The sequence below is a fragment of the Oryx dammah genome, unplaced genomic scaffold, assembly GCF_014754425.2.
Source record: "Oryx dammah isolate SB20612 unplaced genomic scaffold, SCBI_Odam_1.1 HiC_scaffold_12, whole genome shotgun sequence".
Taxonomy (NCBI): Eukaryota; Metazoa; Chordata; class Mammalia; order Artiodactyla; family Bovidae; genus Oryx; species Oryx dammah.
Window position 1 is genome coordinate 62,246,235 of NW_024070196.1, and position 24,928 is coordinate 62,271,162.

Sequence of the window (24,928 nt, forward strand, 5' to 3'; positions counted from 1 at the left end):
CCCGCCAGGCCACGCGTTTCCGCTGCGTTGGAGCCTCCTGACTGGACGGCCATCTGGACGCTACCACCAGCCCAGAGCCCGCTAAGGGGTGGGGGCGGGATCTTGTCCTCGTGGGACCCTTCCCCTGAAAACCTGTGCATGTGGTCTTTCTAGGGGACGATGGGTTCTCTGCCTCGCGTGGGGACAAAGGTTGGGTATCAGGTCGGAAGCGTGATCGTTGCTTCTCCTATCAGAGCTAATGTTCATGCCTCTCCCTGAGAAAGAAAGCGGGGATCGGAAAAGCCGGTAACGCCCCCCTCGAGAGCCTATTCGGCCCCCAAAATCTGGAGCACCGGAAGTGCTGGCGACGTGTCAGTGCGCCCTATCCTAAACCTTCCCCCCTAGGCCACCTTTCCTATTCAGCTGCAGGATTCCAGGGCCGCCTGGGCGCTGCACCCCGCCACTTCCGCATTGAACCGCCGCTTCAACCGAACTCCCAGCCTCTGCGCGCGCTCCCTCTTATGCCTGATGGTTGGGCCGGCGCCTGAGAGTAGCCACGCCCTCTCCCGCTCCTGGCAGCCAATGGGCGGGAGCCTCCCGGCGGGGTGGTGGGTAATTAATGAGGGCCGGGCGCTGATTGGTTACAGGGTCGTGGCCGGGGGCTGGGCGGTGGGGTAGGTTGTTCCTAAGGTGGGAGGCGGCACCCGTGGCTGAGAAGGAGGCCTGAGAGCGACATGTCCCCGGCGGCTGAGGCACAGCGGCCCGTGGCGCTGTTTTTCTGAGTCCGAGGCGGCCTGGCGGCCGGCTGAGGACAAGACTCAGCGGAGGCTGCCCCCGCTGTGAAGGCCGCCATGCTAGGCGTTCGGGCGGTTGAGGGAGCCGCCGTGGCGCTCCTGCGACTGCTGCTTCTGCTGCTGCCGGCGCTCGGCGTGGTCCGCCTGGCGGGGGCCGGGCTGCCCGAGAGCGTGATTTGGGCCGTCAACGCGGGCGGGGAGGCGCATGTGGACGTGCACGGGATCCACTTCCGCAAGGACCCTTTGGAAGGCCGGGTGGGCCGAGGTGAGAGCCCCTCGGCCGAGCCGCGGGATCCCGGGCCTGCCGTGCCGGGCGCAGCGCGCCGAGGGCTGCGGGCCCCGAACCCCTTCCTCAACCCCGGGGCCACGTCTCTGGAGCGAAGTTTCTCTCTACAGTTTCCTCGGGGACCCGATCAGAGCCTAGAGACTGGCACTGGCTCGAAGCGACCAAGAGCCATCGAGGCAGAGAGTTGGCGAGAAGTTATATTTGGACCTCGCATCTTGTATTTTCTTAACCCCTCACCTCCAACCGCGCTGGGAAAGTAAAGTCGGGGGCGGCCTATTGCCACCTCGAGGCCTCACGGGTTTTTCGGTTTTCGCTGTTCCTGGCCTGATGATTCTGCTCTCCAGTCAGTTTCTGGTAGATTTCTGCCGACCCAGAAATCGGCCGCTCTCTTTACCCTCTCTGCAGGAGCGGGGCTTGATTCTTAGCCAGAATGGAAAGGAATCTTCGAAGAGGATGGGCCAGGAAAGTTTGATGGTAGCCGCCTCCCCCGCCCTCCCCCCCTTTTGGAGCGGGGCATATGTGTGCTTAAAAGTAGAAGCTTTAAGGCCCTTCTCAGAGGGTGGTTATGTCGCCAACCCTACTGCACATGGGGCTGGTGGTGTGTCAGTAGCGTAAGGTCTGAATATTCTGCCTGTCTGTGCGGAGAGCCTACCCCTCAGTGGTCCTGAGAGGTGTGATTCCAGGTTATGGGAAAATTGCTTTTGGCTTAACTGATTGAGCAACAGTAGTTTTGCAAGAGCTGCACAGTTCTCAGCGTAAGAATTGCTGGGGGAGCTAGTTAAAAATACAAATTCTAGACCTGTGGATTAAACCCAGGTTTCTGCACCCCTGGGGCTTCTGATGTAGGTCATCTGCAGACCACTCTTTGGGAAAATCTAGACTTTGTTTCTTCTGTTCCTAGGATTGGAAAACAGGTTTAAGAAGGAAGTTCCCTGCTTCATGTGTTGGAAGGAGATTTATGCTGTCGGCTGGGTTCAGAGGCTGCCAGCTTGGCAACAGGCCATCTCCAGAAAAGTAGGAAACAGACTTTCTCACTCTTTTTTCCACGATGCCCAGATTTGACTCTTGCCTTTCCTAAAAGGCTTAACTTGGTTCTTCCAACCAAATTAATTGCCCTGGCCTGCCTGGAATTTGTTGTATTGGGGGGAGTTTATTGCTTCCATAGACGTGGGGGTGTTGGGACACAGCAGTTTTCCAAAGCTCCACGTTTGTCTTCAGTTTAGCTCTGGAATTTATTTAGCCCTGGCATGTAGGTCTCCGTAGCCTGGGTTCAGCTGAGTCAGGGCCCTGGTCTTCAGCAGCCGTCACAGCAGCCAAAGGCTACTTAATAGCAGGAGGTGGTGGTTATCTTCAGCCTGGACCCTTCCTCTTTCTTCATGGGTGTGGGCAGGGCGGAAGAAGCCCTTGAGGAAATTAGAGACCGTTTGTGGACTTCGCCTCTAGAGATAGCTGTGGTGAGGCCATGTACAGATGGTTCCTTTTCAATTAACAAATACCAGGCTTTTCATAGGTGACCTTATTCTCTTTGGTCCCTAGTGCAGAGGAGGGAGCTGAGACCACACAGGTATAGTCCCCAGCTACTTTACTTCCCTTATTCAGAAATCCTGGTTTTCATTTGCTGGTACCAGTGGGTTTGGTTTTTTTTTTTGAGTCTTATCAGCGGTCAGCCAGGCTCTCTGTCCTTGGGTTACTGGGTCATAGTTGTAGTACCTTTGGAAGAATTTATTGTAGCAGGTAAAAGTGTGCGACTTACCATATTACCAAAGCCCTCACTTGTTCTGGAATCCTGGCTGGAACCCTGGCACTCTAAATGGAGGTTCCCTGCTCCACACTGGTAGTCCACTTGGGTATGAACTGCAGCAGTGTTAAGGGTTGAATGAGGGTGGAGGGTGGTTGTCAGCCTTTAGGTTGTAGCTTGAGCCAGCCAGTTGCGACGTTGCACTTGGAGGGCTCCTGAGAGCTGCATTTTGCTGGCTGTAGGTCGGGCTGAGAAGTGATTAGTCTTTCTCTCTCAGAAAGCAGCTCTTTAGATTCTTTCTGTCCTGGGGAGTCAGTACCACGAAGGGAAGTGCAGCTGCTCCTTCTGTTTGGATAAGGGTGTGCCAAGTATTTGGAGACCTTCGTCGCCCCCCACTGCTGCTAGCTGCTATTTACAATAATTTCTGTTGGAGCTGACCGACTTTATTTCTTTTCCACATGCCTGTGATGTTTCCAGCACCCGAGGAAAGTCCGTTTTCGTGTTTAATGAATTCAGGTGTTTGTTGCCAAGTTAATCCAGATAAGAGTTTGGCCTGCTTTTGAACTTGGTGTCTCTCTATAGTGTCTTTGTTGTTTGGTCTCTCGGAAACTGTGAGTGGCCCAAGGCACCTAGTGGGTTTTGCTTTCAAAGGCACTTCACATTGTGTATTGAATTTCATTTCTGCCTTGAGGATCGCTAGTGCTCGTAGAAGATGCTGACAGCCTGGGAAAGGCTTTTTTCAACCTGTGTGCTTCAGCAGACAGAGGTACCACTATGAAGAGTGATTCAGAAGCGCTCTGTGTGGGATTCTGGCATGCTCTGCATCCCAGGTTCTTTGTAACTTGCTCTCTGTGGGTTCTTCTTGACTCTGATGGAAAAGACTTGGTTATTTGGCCTGTGGGCATAGAAGTTGGCTCGCTTTTAGGAAAAAGGCTATTTCTTCTTCATAGAAAGATGCCCGCTAATTAATTGTATGGCCTTGATGAATTTGCGTTCCCTCTCTGAACCTTGTTTTCCTTCTTCATAAAACTTGTCATGCTTTAGGAATCAGTGACATGAGTCTGAAAATTCTCCTGTCCAGTAGGTTCAAGTGTCTGTCTTTTTCTTTGCTTGAAGATCTTTTACAAGGAATTACAAGTGGAGCAGAACGTGGCTCTGGAGGGGAAAAAGCTGGCCAGGGGTCTGAGCCCATTGGATTACTAATTCTCTAGACCTAAGGAAGACCCTGCAGGGGCTTCCCTGGTGGCAGTGGTAAGAAATCCGTCTGCTAATGCAGGAGATGCAAGTTCGATTACTGGATCGGGAAGATCCCCTGGAGAAGGAAATGGCAACCCATTCCAGTATTCTTGCCTGGGAAATTCCATGGACAGAGGAACCTGGTGGGCTACAGTCCATGAGGTTGCAAAAGATCCAGACAGGACTGAGCAATTAAAGAACAACAAAGAAGACTCTTCCCTTTTGGCTGGGGAAGGATTTGGCTTTGGGGAAATAAGAGCTTGAAAGATAATGTGAGAGAGACACTGCTACTTCTGATTTGCTTAAGGCCAAGGGATTTGTTTAAAATTCTCTTCCTATACTGCTTCCTTGGTGGCTCAGACGGTTAAGAATCTGCCTGCAGTGGAGAGACTTGGGTTCGATCCCTGGGTTGGGAAGATCCCCTGGAGAAGGGAATGCAACCCACTCCAGTATTCTTCCCTGGAGAATCCCATGGACAGAGGAACCTGGCGGGCTACAGTCTGGGGTCACAAAGAGTCAGACATGACTGAATGACTAATACTTTCATATACTGCTACATAAGAGGCCAATTTCATTTGCAGGCCCTCCTAGGAGCAGTTCACTGGCAGAGAATTTAGGTAGATGATAGCCCGTTTTCCAGATGAAAAAACACCTAGAGACAACAGCATATTCTACATCACACAGTAGGTAGCAGAGCCAGAATTCAGATCCAGGCCCATCTTCCCCGCACACCTGGACTGAATTTTTCAGGTAGCCTGGTGACTCCATTGTCTAGAGCTAAGAAGCTATGGGCAGAGTGTGGACCCTCTGGCCCCCTTCCATCTTTGGTTAACTGTCCGACCTCTGTCGGGCTAACTCGAAATTTTAATTCCAGCTGCCATTGTGTGCTCCCCATGTTCACTTCACTGTTAAGGTAGCCATGAAGGCATAAAAGCTCAGAGGGGAAGTTGCTATTGTCTCTCTTGAGACTTGGGCAAATTCAGCTTTGCATGTGGCAAATTTTGTGGGTAAGCCACTTGGAAAAGCTTTTAAAGGTAATTCCAAGGTTGTTGAGTAGTTTTTTGCTCACACGGCTGAGTGTTCTTAGCTGTGAGACTGAGACTGCCGCAGATTACGTTACCGTCAGTGTCTCACTTTTTCCATCCTGGAAGGGGGGAGAATGGATTCTCCACACAGGCATAAGATTTTCTGTGTCTCCGAAAAGCAAATCGAGTGACCAGTCCAAATTTGTAGGGATCACGGTCCTTGTGAAAGAGGGAGATTCTTCGAACTCAGTTGGAAGAGGATTGGCAATCTTTACATCTTTATAGGTTTGTGGTCTGAGCCCGGGGGATGGATCTGGGGCAGTTGGCAGCACATCCTTTGTAGAGCTACTCAGCACCCCCCGCCCCTTTGATTTTTCAAGGAGAAATAGGAAGAAAAAATGTCTGGAGACAAAAGTGCAATGAGTTTCCTGTTCATTGTCTCATCGGTCCATCTGATCTGGCTGCTATTCACTTACAGGAACTGTTAACAGTTCTGTTTATTTTTCTGGAAGGCTTGACCTCAGCCACTGGATCTTCTAGTTACTCTTTTATCTCCCGTGGAGATAAAAGATCCTGTCTCTTGGAGTCTCGGAAGATAAAGCTGCCAGGGTGACAGCTCTCAAACATCCCCCTGGGGATCCAGATGCCAGATGTCTTCAGAGCCACCGTGTGAAATTGGAAGGTGGTCTTGACATCTTAGCTCCAAGACTCCTCCTCCCGGGTGGAGGAGAGACTAGGCCTGTGAACCAAAATCACTGCCAAGTCTGTGGTTTGGAAAGTGGATGGATAGCACTCTGGAAGGCATAGCTGTTCACCTCTGGGCCCTGAGTGTGGAATCATCTTTGAGGAAGGACCCGGGTTTCGTTTGTTGTGTGGGAGAAAGAAAAACATACACAGAGTCATCTTGTAAGATTGGGAGCAGGCTGAGGGCAGTAGAGGATTTTGGCTCTTCTGATACCCACCCACAAGTAAAAACTTTATTTTTACTCTGCCTTCTTCCTCATCTGTTTAAAATGGGAAAGGTGGCTCAGTGGTAAAGAATCAGCCCACCAGTGGAGAAGCAGGTTCAATCTCTGGGTTGGGAAGAGCCTCTGGAGGAGGAAATGGCAACCCACTCCAGTATTCTTACCTGGACAGAGGAGCCTGGCGGGCTAGAGTCCGTGGGGTCGCAAAGAGTCAGACACGACTGAGTGTCTGAGCACACGCATGCATTCCTTATGTCTGAAATGGGGAAAGTGGCTCCTTCTGGACCTGGGAATCTGAGGCCAGAGGTGGGACAGGACCGTGGACCATTTTCCTTCCCTGCTAGGATGGCTCTGGCCCTGTGGAGAGGGGCGTGTGACTTGACTATGCTGCGGGCATCTCCTTTGTTGCCATTTGTTTGTTGAGTGGATCACACTGAGCGTGCTGATGAACGTGCCCAGGACGGTGTTAGGTGCTGGGGATACAGCGGGAATCTTGTTTCTTCTTTCAGTTTTTCTGGGGGAATGTTGGAGACCACGGGTGAGGTTGAGTTCTGTGAGTCTGTGGGAAGTAAGGTGTTAGACCCAGAGGAAATTAGAGAGCATCACATTCTCTTTTTAACGACCTTGTTGCTTTTGACCAGCCCTGGAACTTTTTGAATGAAACGTTGTAAAAAGCAATGAAAGCTTGTTTCTTATTTGCAGTAAAGACAATGAAGAATGACTTTCCTAACAGATATCCTGTTTTTTTACTTAGACTGAGCTCTTCCAAATGAGGGGAAAAAAATTCTTTGAACTTAACCATCTTGCAGTGTTCCTGGCCATCCCCCTGCTTTTACGAGGATTCTCTGAAGCCCAGCAGCTGTAGGGCAGTGCTTTGTTGTAATAATGAGTTAGACTTGTTCCATTCCCACCACTCTGGATATAGCTGGGGAAAAGTCAATTTCACGAATGTTTGAAAGTTTTGCTGTGAGGGTGATGGGAGCTTGTTGGGGTGATTTCTGTGTTGGTTTCTTTCATTTTACTCTTCCTTGGTAACAGCTACCTGACTCCTGCCTTTGTGGCTGGTCTCTTTGGAGCCAGGTGCAGTGGGGGAGGGTTATTAGCTTTGCCCGGGGAAACGCCCCTGGCCATTCTGGGGTCTCCACTCTGCTTTTGTGTTTGTTTGGCCTCTGATGTGGTTTCTCTTGTGTCTTTTGTCACCAGCCTCTGACTATGGCATGAAGCTGCCAATCCTGCGTTCCAACCCAGAGGACCAGATCCTGTATCAGACAGAGAGGTACAATGAGGAGACCTTTGGCTACGAAGTGCCCATCAAGGAGGAGGGGGACTACGTGCTGGTGCTGAAGTTTGCCGAGGTCTACTTTGCGCAGTCCCAGCAGAAGGTGAGGCGGCTCAGGCCCCCACTTGACCAGTGAGACCTTGCCACTCTGGGAGAAAGCTCCCAGAGAATGTGGGTGCTTAGGAGGGGGGAATAATTGAAGTTTGAGGAAAAGCTGGGTTTTCTTTTTTAAGGTCACGCCAAGCAGCTTGTGGGATCTCAGTTCCCCAACCAAGGACTGAACCCCAGTGAAAGCCCAAATCCTAACCACTAGGCCACCAGGGAACTCCCAAAGCTGGGTTCCTCTTGCCCAGCTGTGTCCCGTAACTACGAGGCTGCATTTGCCTTGGGGTGACAGAAAGACCCTGATGCTGGGAAAGATTGAAGGCAGGAGGAGAAGGGGACGACAGAGGATGAGATGGTTGGATGGCATCTCCAATGTGATGGACATGAATTTGAGCAAACTCCAGGAATTGGTGATAGACAGGGAAGCCTGGTGTGCTGCAGTCCATGGGGTTGCAAAGAGTCAGACACGAGTGAGCGACTGAACTGAACTGACAGAAAGCAATGCCAGAATCCTAGATCTTAGCAGTTAACTAATCTTCCTAAGGTCTTCCTGGTTATAACCTCTCCCTTCTTGGTTGTCCGGATCTTCTTGTTTTTCGCTGTGGTATTTTCCTGTCCCTTCTTCTGACTTGCCTTCTTTCCACCTTGAGCTTTTTGTTTGTACTCTTTGTTCCCAGTTAGCAACCTTGACAGTGAAGGAGTGTGCCTTTGGTTTGGCTCAGGTAAAGGTCTCTCACCACCCTGAAGTCTATCCAGCCCTGCCTGTCATTTCTTAAATTACTTTTGAACCTGAAGCCCAGGCAGGTCCTAATGTCCAGCTGCTGAAGGAGTGTGAAGCAGATGGTTTTTTGTTTGTTTGTTTTGGCTATCTCTAGTGGCATGGAGAACGTGCCCTACCAGGGATCGAACCTATAACCCATAGGTTAGAAGCGCAGAGCGTTAATCACTGGACCCCCAGGGAAGTCTGAAGCAGGTGGTTTTGACACTGTCTCCTTGTCTCATCTTGGCAGGTATTTGACGTGCGGTTGAACGGCCACGTGGTGGTGAAAGACCTGGATATCTTTGATCGTGTAGGGCACAGTACCGCCCACGATGAGATCATCCCGATGAGCATCCGGAAGGGGAAGCTGAGCGTCCAGGGCGAGGTGTCCACCTTCACAGGCAAACTCTACATTGAGTTTGTCAAGGTAATGCTCCCCCCTCTGCCTCCTTGCAGCTGAGGACGAGCTCAAAAGGATGGGTGCCAGGGGCAGGGGGAAGCTGTTTGCTGCTGTGTGGGGGTGACCGCTGTTTCCCTTACTTTAGGGATACTATGACAACCCCAAAGTCTGTGCACTCTACATCATGGCTGGGACAGTGGATGGTAAGTTGTATTTCTGGTCTGCCTTTTTTTAAAAAAATTATTTATTTTTGGCTGTGTCGGCTCTTCATTGCGGTGCGGGGTTTTCTTTAGTTGCGGCAAGCAGAGGCTCCTCTCTAGTTGTGGTATGGAGGCTCCTCATTGTGGTGGCTTCTCTTTTATGGAGCACAGTCTCAGGTACTCAGGCTTCAGCAGTTGCAGCCCAGGTGGGCTCAGTAGCCGTGGCTCCTGGGCTCTCGGGCGCAGGCTCAGTAGCCGTGGCGCAGGGGCTTAGTTGTTCCCCAGCACGTGGGATCTTCCTGGCCCAGGGATCAAACCCATGTCTCCTGCATTGGCAGGTAGATTCTCTACACTGAGCCACCTTGGAAGCTCCTCTGATCTGCTTTTTGACGTGGGCTGAAAGATACGATTGAGGTGATTTAGCTGATCACTGTTTGGAAAACACTAACACTTAAAGCCTTAATATGAGGAACCCAGAGTCAGGTAGCCCGGGCTGAAGTGTAACAAGCATAGTGCTAGCCCTAAGCTTTGCAGCAGGGTCTGTGTTCAAATCTTCCTGTCACCATTTAATCAGTGAATTGGTTTTAGACAAAAGTCCTTTTAACGGCTCTGTAAATCGGGACTACGGGTGTGCCCTGACCCTTGTAGTCATTTGGAATTCCCTAAACCTCACTCTTATTCTGTTTCTTTGACATCTATGAATGAGGCGCAGGGCAGGTAGGTAGAAAGAAGAAAAAGGCAGAGGAAGGGCCCTGAGTGTTTGGTGTGCTCTAAGAGCACAGTTTCTCTGGGCTGCACTGAGCAGAAATTCACTTAATGTCTCCTTGTTCCTGGGATCCAGCCCAAAAGTGCGTCCTCTTTCTTGGGGTTGAAGGTCCTGGCTGCCAGCTTTCCCGGGCTGGTTTTTGCAGAGAAGGCGTCTGTCTCAGTGACTTTGCTCCCCCATCCCACCTCCATACCTTTCCCCACCTCTTCTGGAGGCACATCCCAGAGGATGTCTTACTCCCAGACTGATGGGTAAAACAGAATCCCTTGGGAGGGGACAGTGAACAGAGCGGGAGGGTGTGCCGAGAACCCAGAACTCCATGGATTAGCTTTTCCTCAGTTGCTGTGTGCTGTGAAGGGAATGTGGGGTTGGAGGAGGGAGCAGAGATTTGAAAAGGTTAAGCTTGGGGTGTTGGGTCACTGTCCTTATCCAGTCTGGTTCTCTCCAGGCTTTAAAGAAGTAGGACAGGGAAGGGAGATAGGGAGCCTCTCAGGGTGCAAGACTTCTACTCCGTTTCAGTTAAATCTCAGGAAGACCCATGCTTGCAGCGATCTGCTCTTCTCCAGGCTGGGAACTGGGGCTGCTTCTTCCTGTGGGTCCTGCTTTAGGCCATAGGGTCTCTTGTGGCTCATTTACTTCCCTTAAGGGCCTCATTTAAATGCTGTGAGTCTTACTTAAAAGGTGTTCTTGTTCTCGTGTCAGATGTACCAAAGCTGCAGCCTCATCCAGGACTGGAAAAGAAAGAAGAGGAGGAGGAGGAAGAAGAATACGATGAAGGGTCTAATCTCAAGAGACAGACCAATAAGAACCGAGTGCAGTCGGGCCCCCGCACGCCCAACCCCTACGCCTCGGACAACAGCAGCCTCATGTTTCCCATCCTGGTGGCCTTCGGAGTCTTCATTCCAACCCTCTTCTGCCTCTGCCGGTTGTGAGAACCAATCACCATCCTGAACAGGTGGAGGAGTGTGGGAAAGAAACCGAACGTGTTGGTTTGGGTTTCTGTATTTTTTATAGTGATTAACAAAAACAAATGAGAAAACACACACACACACACACAATTAAAGGAGATGAAAAGAGGCAGAGTGACTAGAGAGCAGCCCTCATCCACCACCTGGTCCCAGACCGGCTCTAGTCCTCGTCCTCTCCCTGGGGCAGCCCCCAGCTATCTCTTTCCTCTCTAGGGTATGTAGGGTAAACTGGATCCCACCTGGCCAAGGGTCTTCGTCCAGTGGAAGGGACTCTGAACTCAGAGCTGACCTGGTTCCTTTTTTTAGGTTAGAAATTAACAGCAGGGAAATACAATCTTCTCATTCCAGAAGACCAGCACTAGGAGTTGGGTATATTCTGAAGTGACGTCCAGAGAAGTTTTCAGAAGTCCTGGGATTCCAAGTGGGTGTGTGGTCTGTGTGTGTGTGTGTGTGAAGGTGTATAATTTGTATGATAAGACAAAAATGGAAGGGGATTCAAAAGAAGAAAAGTCGATACTTCCTTACACGGAAGCCTGTCTGGTTTTAGCCCAGTGACGGTTCCACCTTAAGTGTTTGAGCTTTGTCATCGCTTGTCTCCCTGACACGCGCCAGTTAGAGGACTATCTGGTATCCAAGATGATTGGTTTGTATCAGGTCCTCGAGTTGCCTATGACTTCTTACCACAGCAGATCATTTTGATTTCAGTGCCTGTTGGGGACTTGGTTTCCTCTCTCTCTCTCATTTTTCTGAATCTGGCTCATTTGGAAATCTCTTCTCGCTCTCTCTCAACCATCCTGCTAAGTTATTGCCAAGAAGGGAAGGAGACATTGGGGATCCGGAGTTCCCTCTGCTGGAATGTCTTCTCCTCCACCACCTCACCTTACTGGTACCTCCTTCCCTGGATCTCTGAGCCAGCAGCCAGGAGGATCTGACTGAGCAGCTCTTTTGCTGGCCCCTTTGTAGGGGCTCGCTGCCAGGGGACACAGAGGCTTTCCAGCCTGCAGACACAGAACACTTGACCTTAAAAGTCTCTTCTAGTCTTTGGATTGGAAAAGGCTTACGTTAGCATAACTTAAGAGCAACCTCAGAGACCTGAGCCCTACTAAGTGACTGACCACTGTTGAGAGTATCTAGTATCCGACGTTCATTGATTCCCTCCTCATCCTACGTCACGGTTCAGCCAGTTTTGGTTTAAGGCTAGAGCTGCCCCAAGGAGCTAGACTGATTGTATCTGGCCCAGTGACGCCTCTCACTGACCTTGGGAGTGCGCCCTTATGACCTTTCATTTCCCTGTCCAGGTCGCTGCCAAGTTCTTGGTGTGATGGGGCAGGAAGGCTACCAGGCAGCCCTAGTCCTGGCAGCCCCGGATATGTCTGTCTTGAATTCCCTGTGAGAATTTTCTGCGGGAAGTGAGGCTCCCCTGTTGCCCTCCTTTCTGATCCCAGTCATCCTTTTCCCCATTAGGGGAGCAGTGAGCTGGGGCCCAGCCAAGCTACAAGGAGTTTTGTGGCTGGAGAGCCGCAGGATGAGCCGCTGCTGGGGCTGGAACAGCACAGACTCAGGCCAGGCCCATCTTTAGAACCTGTTGAATTTTGAGTTTGTCTGGTTTCCAAGAGCTCTGCGTATTTGAACTAGTTTTGGGACAAAGGAAGTAGCCCCTGGGCTCCTGTCCTGGGTTTTGGGTTCTGACCGAAGTTACCCCAGGTCCTCCTTTTAGTCCTTCGAGAGAGTCAAAGCCCTTCATTTCAGCTGCGACTTAGACGTCCGTGCTCAGGCAAGAGTCAGGCAGCCGGGTGGCTGCGGCCTGCAGCTATGACTAGAGGCGCACTTGGAGTGCTTCACAAAGCCTCCCGCGTTTCGGGGGGACGTCCTGAAGCCTCTGTCCTGGGGACCGCCTGCCAGGGGCAGTGGGCGTCCTGACGGCGGCTTGGATTCCCGTCCCATCGCCGCTCTCCTGAGGCCACTGCCCACGGGGTAAACAGGATGCGGGAGGGCTTGTGGCCGCCATCTTGCCTTGTCCATTCGTTTGCTGGGCCTCTCCGAGGAAGGAGGCTCCCCGCCTCCTCACCTCAACCCTTCCCTCCAGTGACTCAGAGTTTCAGAAGGAAACCCTGACTCCTGGGGCCATTTCCTCACGGTACTGTAAGCCAAGCAGCCTCGCTTCTGCCTCTGTTTCCCAGCCCACCCTTTCCCTGAGCTCAGGGACAGGGATGGGCGCTTTCCTCTTTGGTCGTGTCTGAAAGGAAGGAACAGCTTTCTGTGGCTCATAAAAGCTAAAGGGGAAGTGAGGAAACAGGAAGAAGTATGGCGGGGGCGGGGGTCAAGTCCCCTGTAGCCAAGCCCACCCAGCTCTCAGAGCCGCCCAGGGCTGGTCACGGTTGGCTTGGGATGCTGAACTTGAAAGCTTTTTGGTTTGTTTGTTTGTTTGTTTGTTTTGCTCCTTCAAGATGTTATAGGTACATGAAGTTTAGGTTAAGGGGGTGGGAATGGGGTACTGTTTATTTTTTGTTTAGTGCGTGTCAAGAATTACCCTGTTGTTTATCCTTTGCTCTTTGCACTGTTTGTCCCCGCGTCTGTGTCTTGAGCTGGTGCTAGGGCTGAGAGTCTGCGTGGTAGGGGAGTTGCTGGCTGGGGCTGGGGAGGTGAGAAGTCAGGCCCATTAGAGGTGGGAAAGGAAAGGCCTCGACTTTTCTCTACGGGATCCACCCTCTGTCCGAGCTTCTGAGATCCTCCTCAGCCCAGCTGGCCAAAGCCAAGAGCAAACGCTAACTGAGATGAAACTCCTGGTGCCCGAAGTGTGGCTCAGGTCCAGTTTCCAGTTGGACCAGGCACAGATGTCCGTGGGAGGTGGGCTGAGTCTGCATTGTCGCCCTGATTGGGGTCAGGGACCAGCTGGCCTCCAATCAGACTTTTAGGGGGCTTCACTCAACGCTGATGGAAACAATCTGTGGGACCCATGTACCCTACACCAAATATGTTGTTCTGGGGGGAAGAAAAAGAAAAAACCTGTATGATCGAGAAGAAGCTGCTCAATGTTTACCTTGCGTTTTGGTGACTTGAAAGATAGTTCCCTTTGTTTCGGTGGTATTAGACTCGCAGGAGGACCACAGGGCCTGCAGGCCCACCTGTCATCACTTGGAGAGTGTGATCTTGTTTTCTCATTCCCACCGTTTGCCTAAGAGATAGAACTGGCCCGAAATTGGAGGATGATATTAGAAGTCACTTAGGCTTTGAAGAGATGGGGTAAAGTGTTTGAGTTATGTTAACTGCCCCCTTTCTGTGCCTGGGGACTGTTTAATCCAGTTTTAGAATCGCATTGTGACTTCTTTTCTTTTTGGAGAAGCTTCTGTTTTAAGGAATTTCTCACCCTTCACATCCTGCTTCTGCCCTCTCCTGGGAAGGCCTGGCCGTGGCTTTTAGGATCTGAGTTGAACTTCGGAAAGCAGCAGCAGTATTTTCCCTTTCCTAGCACTTACGCTCCTCTCCCTAGAAATGGGCTCACCTTGGGAAGCCCAGGGGGAGAATCAGCAGGTTCTCCATCCTCCCTGGGGGTTGGGGAAGGACCAACCCGGTCAGCATAGTGCCTTTTCCTCTCCTGCTCTGAGCCAGGATGGGTGTTCCCACGAGATTCAGGTCTGGGCAGGAGGTCTCACTGTTCCTGCTGTGGGGCTGCCTCCCCGGCCCTTCCCTCCCTTCCCCTTTGCTGGCCGGCTCTGACCTAGTCCAAGTGTCTTCTTGCCTCGGGGAGCCTTAATGGCATCAAGTGGCAACATATAATGCTGTCCTCCACGCCTCTCCAAAAAGACTCAGAAGAGCAGATGAGCTTTCCAGAATGAGAGACTAATAAGAGATACTTCTGTGTCACAAAAACAAGGTGGGGAGGGAGGGTAAGCTTAGGGCCTCCTTCTGCTGTTACCCTGGGGAAGGAGCCTAAGGGATGGTGCAGAAGTAGAACCAGAGACACCCGGGATCCATTCAAAAACCAGAGAAGGAATCTGCTCCTCTTCTGTGGGAAGAGACGATTAGGGATGAAAGAGCTCTAAGAAAATTGCAAAGAAGCCTTAACGTTCAAGCTTCAGAGAGATCGGAGTTGTTTCTCCCTTTCAGTCCGAGCTAGGGCTCCTTCTGTATTTAGACCTCTCCTGGGGCAAGAGGGCTAGATTTCCTCGTTTTGTTACAAGACTAGGTTGGCACCAATGGGTCCACTGCCCAGAGCGGGTGGTTTCTTCTCTGTTAATGTGGGTGGCTCACTGCCGATCTGGTGTGTCCTTGCCTAGCAGCCTTTGGCTAGATGGCTTTCAGCTGCCAGACCAATTGGATAAGGGCAGGCAATTTGGGGCCTGGCTGGGTTGGCAGGGAAAGAGCAAGATGGATCTCTTAGGACGGGTTCCCCGCTCCTGCCCCCGCCCCCCAGGAGTATAAAAACAAGGAGCCAGGATGGTGCTGGCAGCCAGGGAAACAGTAGTGCCTGTTGGAGTTGGCAGGGAGGCCCTTGGCACCTCTTGCATCCAGGCAGTCTTGTGAGACGAGGGAACGCAGCACCAGGAAAAGCAGGACTCCATTCTCACCTCTATTTTGAGCTTCAGGCCTTTATTTCAGTACGAGGAAAAACAACAACAATCTGAAGTGCGCTTTCCGTCCTTTCAAAGGACAACTGTCAGGAAAAGAGGGCTGAGTTGCCAGGTGGGAGAGGGGAGTTGGCAGGGCCAGGCGGGAGGACAGATCCGGGAGTGAGACACCCTTGACTCCTCTCTTCCCTGGTGCGTCGTGATCCGGGGAATGAAAAGAAATTGGACCCTGGATCAGTCCCCTCCGAGGATTTTCCTTCCCCTAAGCTCTCCCACGCTTGGACCAGCTGTCCCTTTAGAGCTCAGGGCAGCCTCTTCAACCGTCATCAGCCTAAGCTGGGCTTGTCGGGACACCAGCCTGCCCCTCTTGGTCGGTCGATTCTGTACTAAGTGCTGGAGCCAGCGTCCGGTTCATGGTGGCCCTCGAAGCTCCTATTCTAAATGCCCATCCTCTCCCTGCGGAAGCCAAACCTGCTCTGTCTGTAGCCACAACACGCATTTATAGCGACACAGCGGGGTGTGACTGAGGAGCTTTGAACCTGGCTGGCCCGGGAAAGCTGCCGGGGTGCACAGAGCTGTCTTTCCTTCCGGGGTGTCTCCATCTGCCCCTACCCCTCCCACGCCCCAACCCAACTCCCACCAAAAAGTGGAAAAAAAAAAATCAGGATGTTTTTCACTGTCCATTGCTTTGTGTTTTAATAAACAATTTGCAGTGACACTCTGTGTTGGGATTGAGTTTGAACTTGATCGCAAAGGAGTGAGGTGGAGACCCAGGGGTTCTTTTGGCTGCAAAGAGTTCTCCTGTGATATGTCAGGGAGCTTTCTTTTCTCTTCACCAGGATGTTTGGCTAAGGGAACAAAGTTTTGTAAAATGCCGCTGGGCCTTTTCAACTGGCAGCAGCTCTCTCAAGGAAAAATAAACAATTATTTTGTTTTGTTTCCACTTTCACTGGAACACCAGGCTGGGACTCTCACTTCCAAGACACACTGAGCCCGTTGCTTCCTCCCCTCCGGTTTTCCCCTCAGCTTCCACAATAACCCGTGGACAGACTCAGCTGTGAGACGGTTTTCTCTGCTTTCTCCTCTTCTGGTGTGCTGTCAGTGTCGACAAGCTCAGAAACACGAAGCTCAAAAAAACTTCAGAAATTTACCCCAGACTAGCCAGTAAATAGTCAAGCCAGGATTCAAACCCAGTCTGTCTGGCTGCAAAGCCCATGATCTTGCTAAGGCTATAGGAATAATTGTTACAGATACCTTTGACTGAGCCTTTGAAATGGGCCTGGCAGAAGGCCCAGCACTTCCACAGATGTTAATCTGTTTAATCTTTAACAAACGAGTTGGTATTCACCTTTAAGAGGTGAAGTGACTTGCCGAAGGTCACAAAGCCAGCAAAAGGCAGGGCTGAGGTTTTACACCAAGACTCTCGCTCTTGACCATGACTCTCCAGCTTTCCATCACACCCCTCCCCCCTGCCCACCCCTGACACCATGTTCTGTGAGTCTCCAAGCAGGAACCGAGGCTGCTGGTATGGGGAGAGGGAGGGAGAGCGTGGCCTGCTTCTCCTCAGTTATCCCTTGAAGGGCAGAATTCAGCGCTCGGCTCCAAGAATGAAACCACTGTTGATGGAGTCTGTTCTCCGGGCTCAAATAAGCCAGGAGGCCCACAGAGCCTCATTCTTAGCTTGAGCCCACCCATAACTAGAGTTCTTGACTAATTTAGACTTGGCTGTTACTATTTCAAGTAGCTTCGCGTGAGCTGCCAAATGGGGAAGAGACCTGAAGAAGCCCTACTCTAGGGACTCACAGGGAGGGAAATTGTCTGACAGAAGGTCTTGGGCCAAGTGCCGGGGGTTGGGTTAAACCACTCTTGGGTCCAGATCTTAATCTTGCTAAGGAAATCAGGCTCCCGGTTGGCTGGAGCCGATGTGTCGGACCTTTCTCCATACTTAGTACCCCACGCCCCTCCACCGCCCCCATAGAGGAAGAAAGAAAGAGTTTTTCCAACATTTACTGGAATGCCTGTTGCCATAGCAATGGTGAGAGGTCAAGGCAGAACAGAGGCGAAGCACGGAGGTCTGGAGCAGGCGGCCTCTGCTCTCTAGCAACCGGAAATGGTAGGCACCTCACCGCATTTATTTGACCCAAGAGTCTTAGTTTTGTTTGTTGTTAACCACTTACATTAATGAAAAACAATCCCACTTGTTTTTTGGCTTGGGCCTTAAGACTCCTCCTGGGTTTTCTTTTATTTTTTGGCCATGAGGCATGTGGGATCTTAGTTCCCTGAGCAGGGTTTGAACCTGAGCCCCCTGCCTTGGAAGTGCTGAGTCTTAACCACTGGATCACCAGGGAAGCCCCTCTCCTGGGTTTTCTCATGGCTTCTACTTGACCTCCCATCTGTTGCTTCCTTAAACCTTGGTCCCCGACGCGTCTCCTTTCTGTGCTGGCTTGATTGTTCTTTCAGTCATTGCACTGCCTTCACCCATCCAGCTCCATGGCTTCTCCCTGCCCAGGGTGACTGCCTTCAGCAGAGTGGTTGTGGAGAAAGTGGGCACTTAAATGTATCGCCATAGCGACTGTTCATGAGACACTCTCCCTGGCGCCAGCACAGTGCTTTTCGTTGCTGTTTTCATCTCCTCTCAACCCCAGGAAAGACCAGTCACTGGCCTGACGTGTAAATAAGAAAACAAAGGCTCAAAGGGCATATGTGACCTACCCTGTGTTCTTTTAACATCATGATGTATTACTTTTTTTTTTTTTGAGATGAAGTTTATTGTTAAATTTTTTAAATTATGAAAGTATGAAAACATTCACAGGAAACTTGGAAAATACAGAACAAGGTTACATATAGTTCTATATATTACAATTATCTTTTTAAGTAGATAAATTTAAGATTTTTGGTTGGTGTTTCAATATCAAACTCTCAAAAACTAATAGAATGAATATACAGAGAAGTAGAAGGATATAGTAGACTTGAAAAGCACTATGAACCAGTTCCACATAATTGAGATTTTATACAGTATTCAAGTTCCCATAGACTGTAAACCAGGATACACTGGAACATATCCAGGGACATAAAACATGATGTACTATTTTTAAGAAGGAACCTTTTGAGGGTAGATAACTGAGAAAGCTCGGTATTGGTTACACAGAGGTTTATTATATTCTTTCTCTGAAAAAGAAAAGTAACCTTTTAAGGCTTAGTGATACAAAGTGCAAAAGCACATTTAAAAATTTTATATGGGGTACAGGATGTAAAAAGAATTCATCTGTCTTAGCCCTACCTCTTTAATCCCTAGAGGATAATACACATGTTTATGTTTGGTTTATATCTTCCATTTTATATGTATTTATATATATTTATATGTACATATACAGTCCATGGAGTCACAAAAAGTCAGACACGACTGAGGCGACTGAACACACATGCATACACACATTTCCATATGTATTTATTCTGCACATGTGCAAATATGCCTTTAGAATTCCATTAAGGAATTACTGAAAACAGTATATGCAAATAGTATATGGTTAAGACTCCTCAGTTCCACTGCAGGACTGCAGGTTTGATCCCTGGTTGGGAAACTAAGATCCTGTGTGCCATGTGGTACAGCCCAAACAAAAACCAAAATCAATATATGCACTTAAAATGTTGAAATTTCTGCCCTCAAGAAGACTACACAAATGTCCGCCCACCAGTCTCATGCTGTATGACTTTGGAACATGCCATGAATCTTTTTTGGAAGCAGGTGGGATAAAAGTAATAAATGAATATTTTTTAAAAAAGAGCCCTCGGCCAGGGAGAGAAGTGACTTGGGTACTAGAGAAATTACCAGTTCTCAGTTTCCCAGACCACAAGGCCCGCCTGCAGTCCCAGCCACGACCCGCGGATTCAATGGATGCCACCTCCGGGAGGCAGCAGGAAGGAGGACTGGACTTCCCTGTCTCAGCAGAAAAAAGCCCTGTGATGTCCTGCTTACCTTGGCTGCACCAGCTCTGGGCCCCACCTGCCTGGCCTGATTTGAGGCCGACTGCCTGGTAACTCTGAGACTGTCCTGGAAAACAGCCACTGGCACACCTCTCACAGGGAAGAAACTAACCCGCTGAAGGAGAGGGACCTGAAGAGGACTGAGTCGGGACGAAAGGGAGGTCAGCCTCTCCACTCCTGTCTTCCCACGTTCTAGCCCAGGCAGACACGGGGGCTGTTGTTTAATGCGGTAAATCTCTATTTTCCTTTTTCCACCAAACGGATTGAGAAGACGTACTTTTCAAAAAACACTTTTTATTTAAGAGCCTTTTGACATACCTTAGGAAGATTTGGTGAGGAGAGGCTGATTGGAGTTTACAGCCCTGATTTTTCCAACTCCTTTTTAAAAAGGAATAATTACAGATATCTTTTCTTTCTTTTTGGGGTGCTTGCTGTTCTCCTAAAGACATAATCTTTTTAACCACAGTTTACAGATAGTGATCAGAAAGAGTACAGGCCTCAGCTCCTACATATGGCAGTATTTATTTAAATTTCTTTTTGAACAGAAAAAAGTGATCCAGTCTGAGGTAGCTTTCAAGTTTTCAAGAGATAAGGCTACTTTGACTTAGAATCTACCTTCCAGACACAGATCCAAAGTTATTTATTTATTTCACAGTAAATAAGCAGCCCATGATCCTGTGCTTGTTGATAAAATACATTGAAGCAGCTGAAGAGTGTTGAAAGAGAATATATCCCCCTTCAGTCCCTTCTAATACTCTGCTCCCCAATGGGAACCTCACTTAATACATTATATCCAAACCCCTTCCATTGCAGTCACATACAAATATTCATGTACTTTTAAATTTTAAGTGAATGGGATTATATGCCTTGTCCACCTCCCCCCACAAACAATATCTTTGAGGTCTCTCCATACTAGTACATGGAGACTGATCTCATTCTTTTTAACAGCTGTATGACATGAATAGATGCAACTGTAACTAACTGTAACTTTTCAGTGTTAGAATGGTCCCTCATCTTTGTGAATACATATTGGCTAAATTCCTGGATGTGGAATTGCAAATAAAGTGGTCAAGACGCTTGTCATCATCCCTAAAAAGAGAAAAGCCAGGATCCAGGTAACTCGAGTTCTGGTGCTCCGAGAACAAAGATTGATGGAGCAAGTGATTGTAGGAAGTGGCTGTGTGCTCACCCCCGCCCTGCCCATCACCATCTTACTGATTCACGACCAGGTAGCATATTAACATTTCAGGAAATTCTTCAGTAGCTACTTACTCCTGAGTAGTTTGAGAAGAATTGTTTGCAAAGGGAAAGAGCTTAATTCTCTGTACACATCTTAAAATTCCCTGAACAGCTGGGGAAGTCCCACCCGGGGTGGGGGTGGGTAATCTCTCCAGGACAGGACAGTGTTTTGATAGGAACTTGACCACATACTGTTTCACCCTGCTGGGCCACTGAGGTGGAGTCAGGTTTGGATTTTATCCAGAAACCAGATGAGGCTTATCAGCTGCTCCCAAACCCCTCATATCAGGTGAGAGGACCCAGCAAGTCCTGCATAAATCCAGTCTTTTGAGGCTAACCGTAGAGAGATGGGTAGAGTTTCACTTTGGCCTGAGCCTAACAGGTGACATCAGCCTTGCAGACACATTTTCAGCACTCAGGGTGGGGGCCTCCCAACACCGAAGAGAGCAGATCCTGACTCGAGCAAAGGAGCCACTCAGGGTGTAAGAGGGCAGTGTCTTCCCCCCTCCCATTCACCTCCAGTTGACATAACGGTGAACTTCCAATTTTCAGTGTAGACGGTACCCCTGAAGCCTCTCTGCCACCCCTCAGACCTCTCCTGTGTACTCCAGTAGCACCTCTGCTGCTACAGTTAGCAGTCTGGTTTGTCTTCTAGTTCATTCCCACTAGGCTGGTCAAGAGGAAGGGCCATGTAGTGAATTATGTACCTCACAGTCTTCCCCAACAAAGTGGAGCCTCTTCCATAGCACCGTGCTGTGCAAGCCTTCCTTCACTCATTCATTCATTGCCAGTCAGTCATTACTGAGCACCTGGTGCTTCCAAATTGTGCTGCTGGAGAAGACTCTTGAGAATCCCTTAGCAAGGAGATGAAACCAGCCAATCCTAAAGGAAATCAATCTTGAATATTTGTTGGAAAGACTGAAGCTCAAATACTTTGGCCACCTGATGCGAACAGTCAACTCACTGGAAAAGACCCTAAGGCTGGGAAAGATCGAGGGCAGGGGAATGGGGGCACAGAGGATGAGATGGTTGGATAGCATCAACAACTCAATGGATACGAGTCTGAGCTAACTCTAGGAGGCAGTGAAGGACAGGAAAGCCTGGAGTGCTGCAGTCCATGGAGTCTCAGAGAGACAAGACTTAGCCACTGAACAACAGGCATTAGTTCAGTTCAGTTCAGTCGCTCAGTCACGTCCGACTCTTTGCGACACCATGGACCTCAGCCGCCAGGCCTCCCTGTCCATCACCAACTCTTGGAGTTTACTCAAACTCATGTCCATTGAGTCGGCGATGCCGTCCAACCATCTCATCCTCTGGCGTCCCCTTCTCCTCCTGCCTTCAATCCTTCCCAGCATCGGTCTTTTCAAATGAGTCAGTTCTTCGAGTCACGTGGCCAAACTATTGGAGTTTCAGCTTCAACATCAGTTTTTCCAATGTATATTCAGGACTGATTTCCTTTAGGATGGACTGGTTGAATCTCCTTGCAGTCCAAGGGATTCTCAAGAGTCTTCTCCAATACCATAGTTCAAAAGCATCAATTCTTTGGTGCTCAGCTTTCTTTATAGGCTGCCCAGATACAGTGGTGAATACAGCAGACTCAATCCCTGCCCCTTTTCATATTCTTATATTCCTTGTAGCCTAGTTCAATGTCTAGCCTAAAGCCTGACGCAGTAGGGTTTAAGAATGGCAATCTAATCTGAAAGCTGCTTTTGCACAGCAAACACAGTCTTAACTTACCTTCTAGACTGCAGATAAAAACACATTTTCTCAAGATGCCTTGTTTACATTTTATGTGCTAGAAAGTCATTTGACCGTACGAAATATATATGTTAGATGTTTGGGGTGACTTCGGGGGCCAAGTGGAGAGTCCGGGGTACTAACGTGGCGGCCCACCTGGCTGGACCAGCGCTGGAGTCGGGGCTTGGCGGGGAGGGTAGGGGCGGGGAGCGCCAGCGACGCGGCTCACAGGCCCCGCCCACATTGGCCCCGCCTCCAGGTCCCGGCCCCGCCCCGCCCCCCCTCTCCATAGTTACGGCGCTGCGGAGGCGGCGGCCATCTTGGCGGTGGAGCGATGAGCGGGTCGAATTCGAAGGCTGCGGCCTTGGGGTCGGCCGTTGGGCCCGGGGGGCTGGTAACTGGCAAGGAAGAGAAGAAGAAGGCGGGCGGCGGCGTCCTGAACAGGCTCAAGGCGCGGCGGCAGGCGCCCCACCACGCGGCAGACGACGGCATCGGGGCAGCGGTCACGGAGCAGGAGCTGCTGGCTCTGGACACCATCCGGCCCGAGCACGTCCTGCGCCTCAGCCGGGTCACCGAGAGTGAGTGCGGGGCCGGCCGCGTCCTCCCCTTGGCGCCGGGCCCCCGGGCCCCGGGTCGCCTTCCGCGGAGCCGGCCGCTCGCTGCTCGGCGGGCCCAGGGGGTCCACCCAGGCGCCCCCGACTGGCCAGGCCTCGCTGCCCACTGCTCCGCCCGGCCGAGTCGGCGCTCCCCACCCTCACCTACACCTGGTTGGGATGGGTCCCCTTGAGCTCGACTGCCCTCCCCTGACTCCGGCCACGTCAGGCTTCCCTGTGGCCCGTCCCGGTTGGGCCCTCAGGCCCGGCCGACCGTTCTCCTCCTCAGCTGGATCTCTTTGGGTGGGGACGGACCCCGTCTTGGCTTCTTAACTAGCTCCTCCTGATCCTGGCAAGTGGGCCGCTGCCTCTCCCCCACTCCCTCAGCCCCTAGCTCGCTGTTATCAGTGAAGTTCCTGCTCAGCTTGGCCCCCTCGACCTGAGCCAGCTTCTGCTGCCCTCTGCCAGCCCAACCCCTACCTGCTTTCTCCGCCTTTCCCTCCACTCCGGCCCCCCGGACAGCCCCTCCTCGTTCCAGCCTGCCGTGGCTCCCTGCCTCGGCCCCCTGCCTCTTTTGGGTCCCAAGCGTTGCCCTCTTTGTGTGCAGGTGGCCTTTTCTTTCCTTAAGTACATTGCCGCGGCGTTTCCTGCTGCATTTATGTGTATATAATGTATGTATTAATAAAGTTTCAGTTCCACGTATAAAACCGAAATGTGAATCCTGCTTTTGACACTTGGTCTAGTGATTGACGAATATGTCAGAGTATCAGAGATGCAGTTCTTGCATAGGATGCAAGGATTTCACACCTTCTATTGATAGAAGTATGTAGCCCGCCCCCTGTCCTGGCTCTCCTCCCTCTTCTTGTTCTCATGCTCTGACTTGCTGCCCTTTCTCTTTCTGCTGTTTCCCCCTGAGTTTCCAGTCCATAGGTTAGATCCTGCTTGCCCAGCCCACCCACCTGCCCCATCCTCTGGACTTCTAACTTTGAAGCCCCAGCACCAGCTTGATGGATTAAGGCTGCTCTCCTTTTATCTGTTGACTTGCTTTGGTCCGAAGCTCAGGTGGCCCTCAGGAAGCTGGAGGCCATCCCAGTGATTTGAGGATGGCAGTTTGAGGCCTTGGTTCAACCTCTGTGAAATAGAATTCCCATCTTCTAAGACAGTTTTAATTTGATTCTGAGTATTGTCACGTGTTCGTTTTCAATCACTGTTTGCCTTGGGACTATCCTTTGCACACCTGAGTGTGTCTTTAGAAGGTCTTGCTATTCTGTTTGATAGAAACATTGTGAAAAAGCTGCTTTTGTTCCGACCCAGTTATCACCAGGGGTTCTGAAAGTACGGAAATGCTCACCACCTCACCTTTTCTCATCTCCTGCTTTCTCCTGATAGCAAGGGTGAATCCAGCCGCTAGTGGCTGATGCTAAGTGGCATGCTCAGAGGGCACTCAGGCCCTGTGTAAGAACTTGAGCTTGGTGCCGTTGCTTCAGAACGGCGGCAGCTTGGAGAAAGTCATAAGTCAGCTTGGTGACCTCTGGATTTTGTTACTTTTCTTAAAAGTCTGTTCCGTTCAGCAGGGTATTTATTGAGGCCCCTGTAAAGGTGCAGAACCAATATCAGTGCCTTGGGAAGTTATGGAATAATCGGTAGCTCTCAATTTTGCCATCTTATCGGAGAGTCAGCTTGTAAAACATGAAACAGTGAACATAGCAGGCAGTATAAAATACAGTACCAAAGCGAACTGTGGAGATGATGCTCTCAGGAGTCATTGTGGAAAAACGGAAATGAAATCATCTTTGGTCAGCAGTGTCTTGATTAACAGATGAAGCTATTGGCAGCTCCATCTCCCTTTGGCCTCATGCCCTCTCCAGCAAATCTGTCCTGCCACCTGGGTGGGTATGGCCCACCGCCTGGTTTTGTGCAGCCCACAATCCAAGAATGATTTTTACCTTTTCAAATGGTTGGGGGAAAAAAATCTCTTGGGACACACGGTTATATAAAATTTGTATTTTTTTGTCTGTAAATAGTTGTGTGACTGCATTTGAGTTGAGTAGTTGTGATAGTGACTGTGTGGCCTCAAAAACTAAAATTACTCATTTTCTGACCCTTGACAGAGAAAGTTGGCTGATCTCTGCTTTGTGATACGGTCAGCAAGCATGCACCATGTTCACCACTGCATGCGTGCACGTGTGCTCGCTCAGTCACGTCTGACTTTTAGGTCAGCATGTTTTTAAATGGATTTATAAAAAAGTTCTGTTGTGTTGTGACTTCTAAGGAAAGGTTTGTAGGTCATTTTTGAAGTGTTTCCA

The 24,928-nt window shown here is 50.3% G+C and overlaps 2 protein-coding genes across 3 annotated transcripts in view; both read left to right on the top strand.

The window, feature by feature from the left end:
- The first annotated feature begins 633 nt into the window (after nt 1-633).
- On the top strand, nt 634-15,787 carry MLEC (malectin). 2 transcript variants are annotated; one of them, XM_040250888.1, is made up of 6 exons: nt 946-1,038; nt 1,170-2,073; nt 7,227-7,405; nt 8,418-8,594; nt 8,713-8,770; nt 10,236-15,787. In XM_040250888.1, the coding sequence occupies exons 3-6, from the start codon at nt 7,241-7,243 to the stop codon at nt 10,463-10,465; spliced, it is 630 nt and encodes a 209-aa protein (XP_040106822.1). In that variant the 5' UTR covers nt 946-1,038; nt 1,170-2,073; nt 7,227-7,240; the 3' UTR covers nt 10,466-15,787. The 2 variants fall into 2 exon arrangements, with proteins under 2 accessions (XP_040106821.1, XP_040106822.1); XM_040250887.1 differs by lacking the exon at nt 1,170-2,073 and having other exon boundaries at nt 634-1,038.
- A 6,524-nt stretch (nt 15,788-22,311) lies between these two features.
- The window catches only part of UNC119B (unc-119 lipid binding chaperone B), a 32,939-nt gene continuing 30,322 nt past the window's right edge, over nt 22,312-24,928 (top strand). Inside the window, exon 1 of the mRNA XM_040250890.1 lies at nt 22,312-22,607. Within this exon, the coding sequence (XP_040106824.1) occupies nt 22,364-22,607 (244 nt within the window). The 5' untranslated portion in view covers nt 22,312-22,363. The remainder of the gene's footprint in view (nt 22,608-24,928) is intronic.

What these genes read in the sequence shown, in the direction of transcription:
- MLEC (XM_040250887.1), top strand. Translation starts at nt 831, where the DNA reads ATGCTAGGCGTTCGGGCGGTTGAGGGAGCCGCCGTGGCGCTCCTGCGA. An exon ending in GGAAGGCCGGGTGGGCCGAG is followed by an intron (nt 1,039 to 7,226) that starts GTGAGAGCCCCT and finishes TTTTGTCACCAG; the next exon opens with CCTCTGACTATGGCATGAAG. An exon ending in TCTACATTGAGTTTGTCAAG is followed by an intron (nt 8,595 to 8,712) that starts GTAATGCTCCCC and finishes CCCTTACTTTAG; the next exon opens with GGATACTATGACAACCCCAA.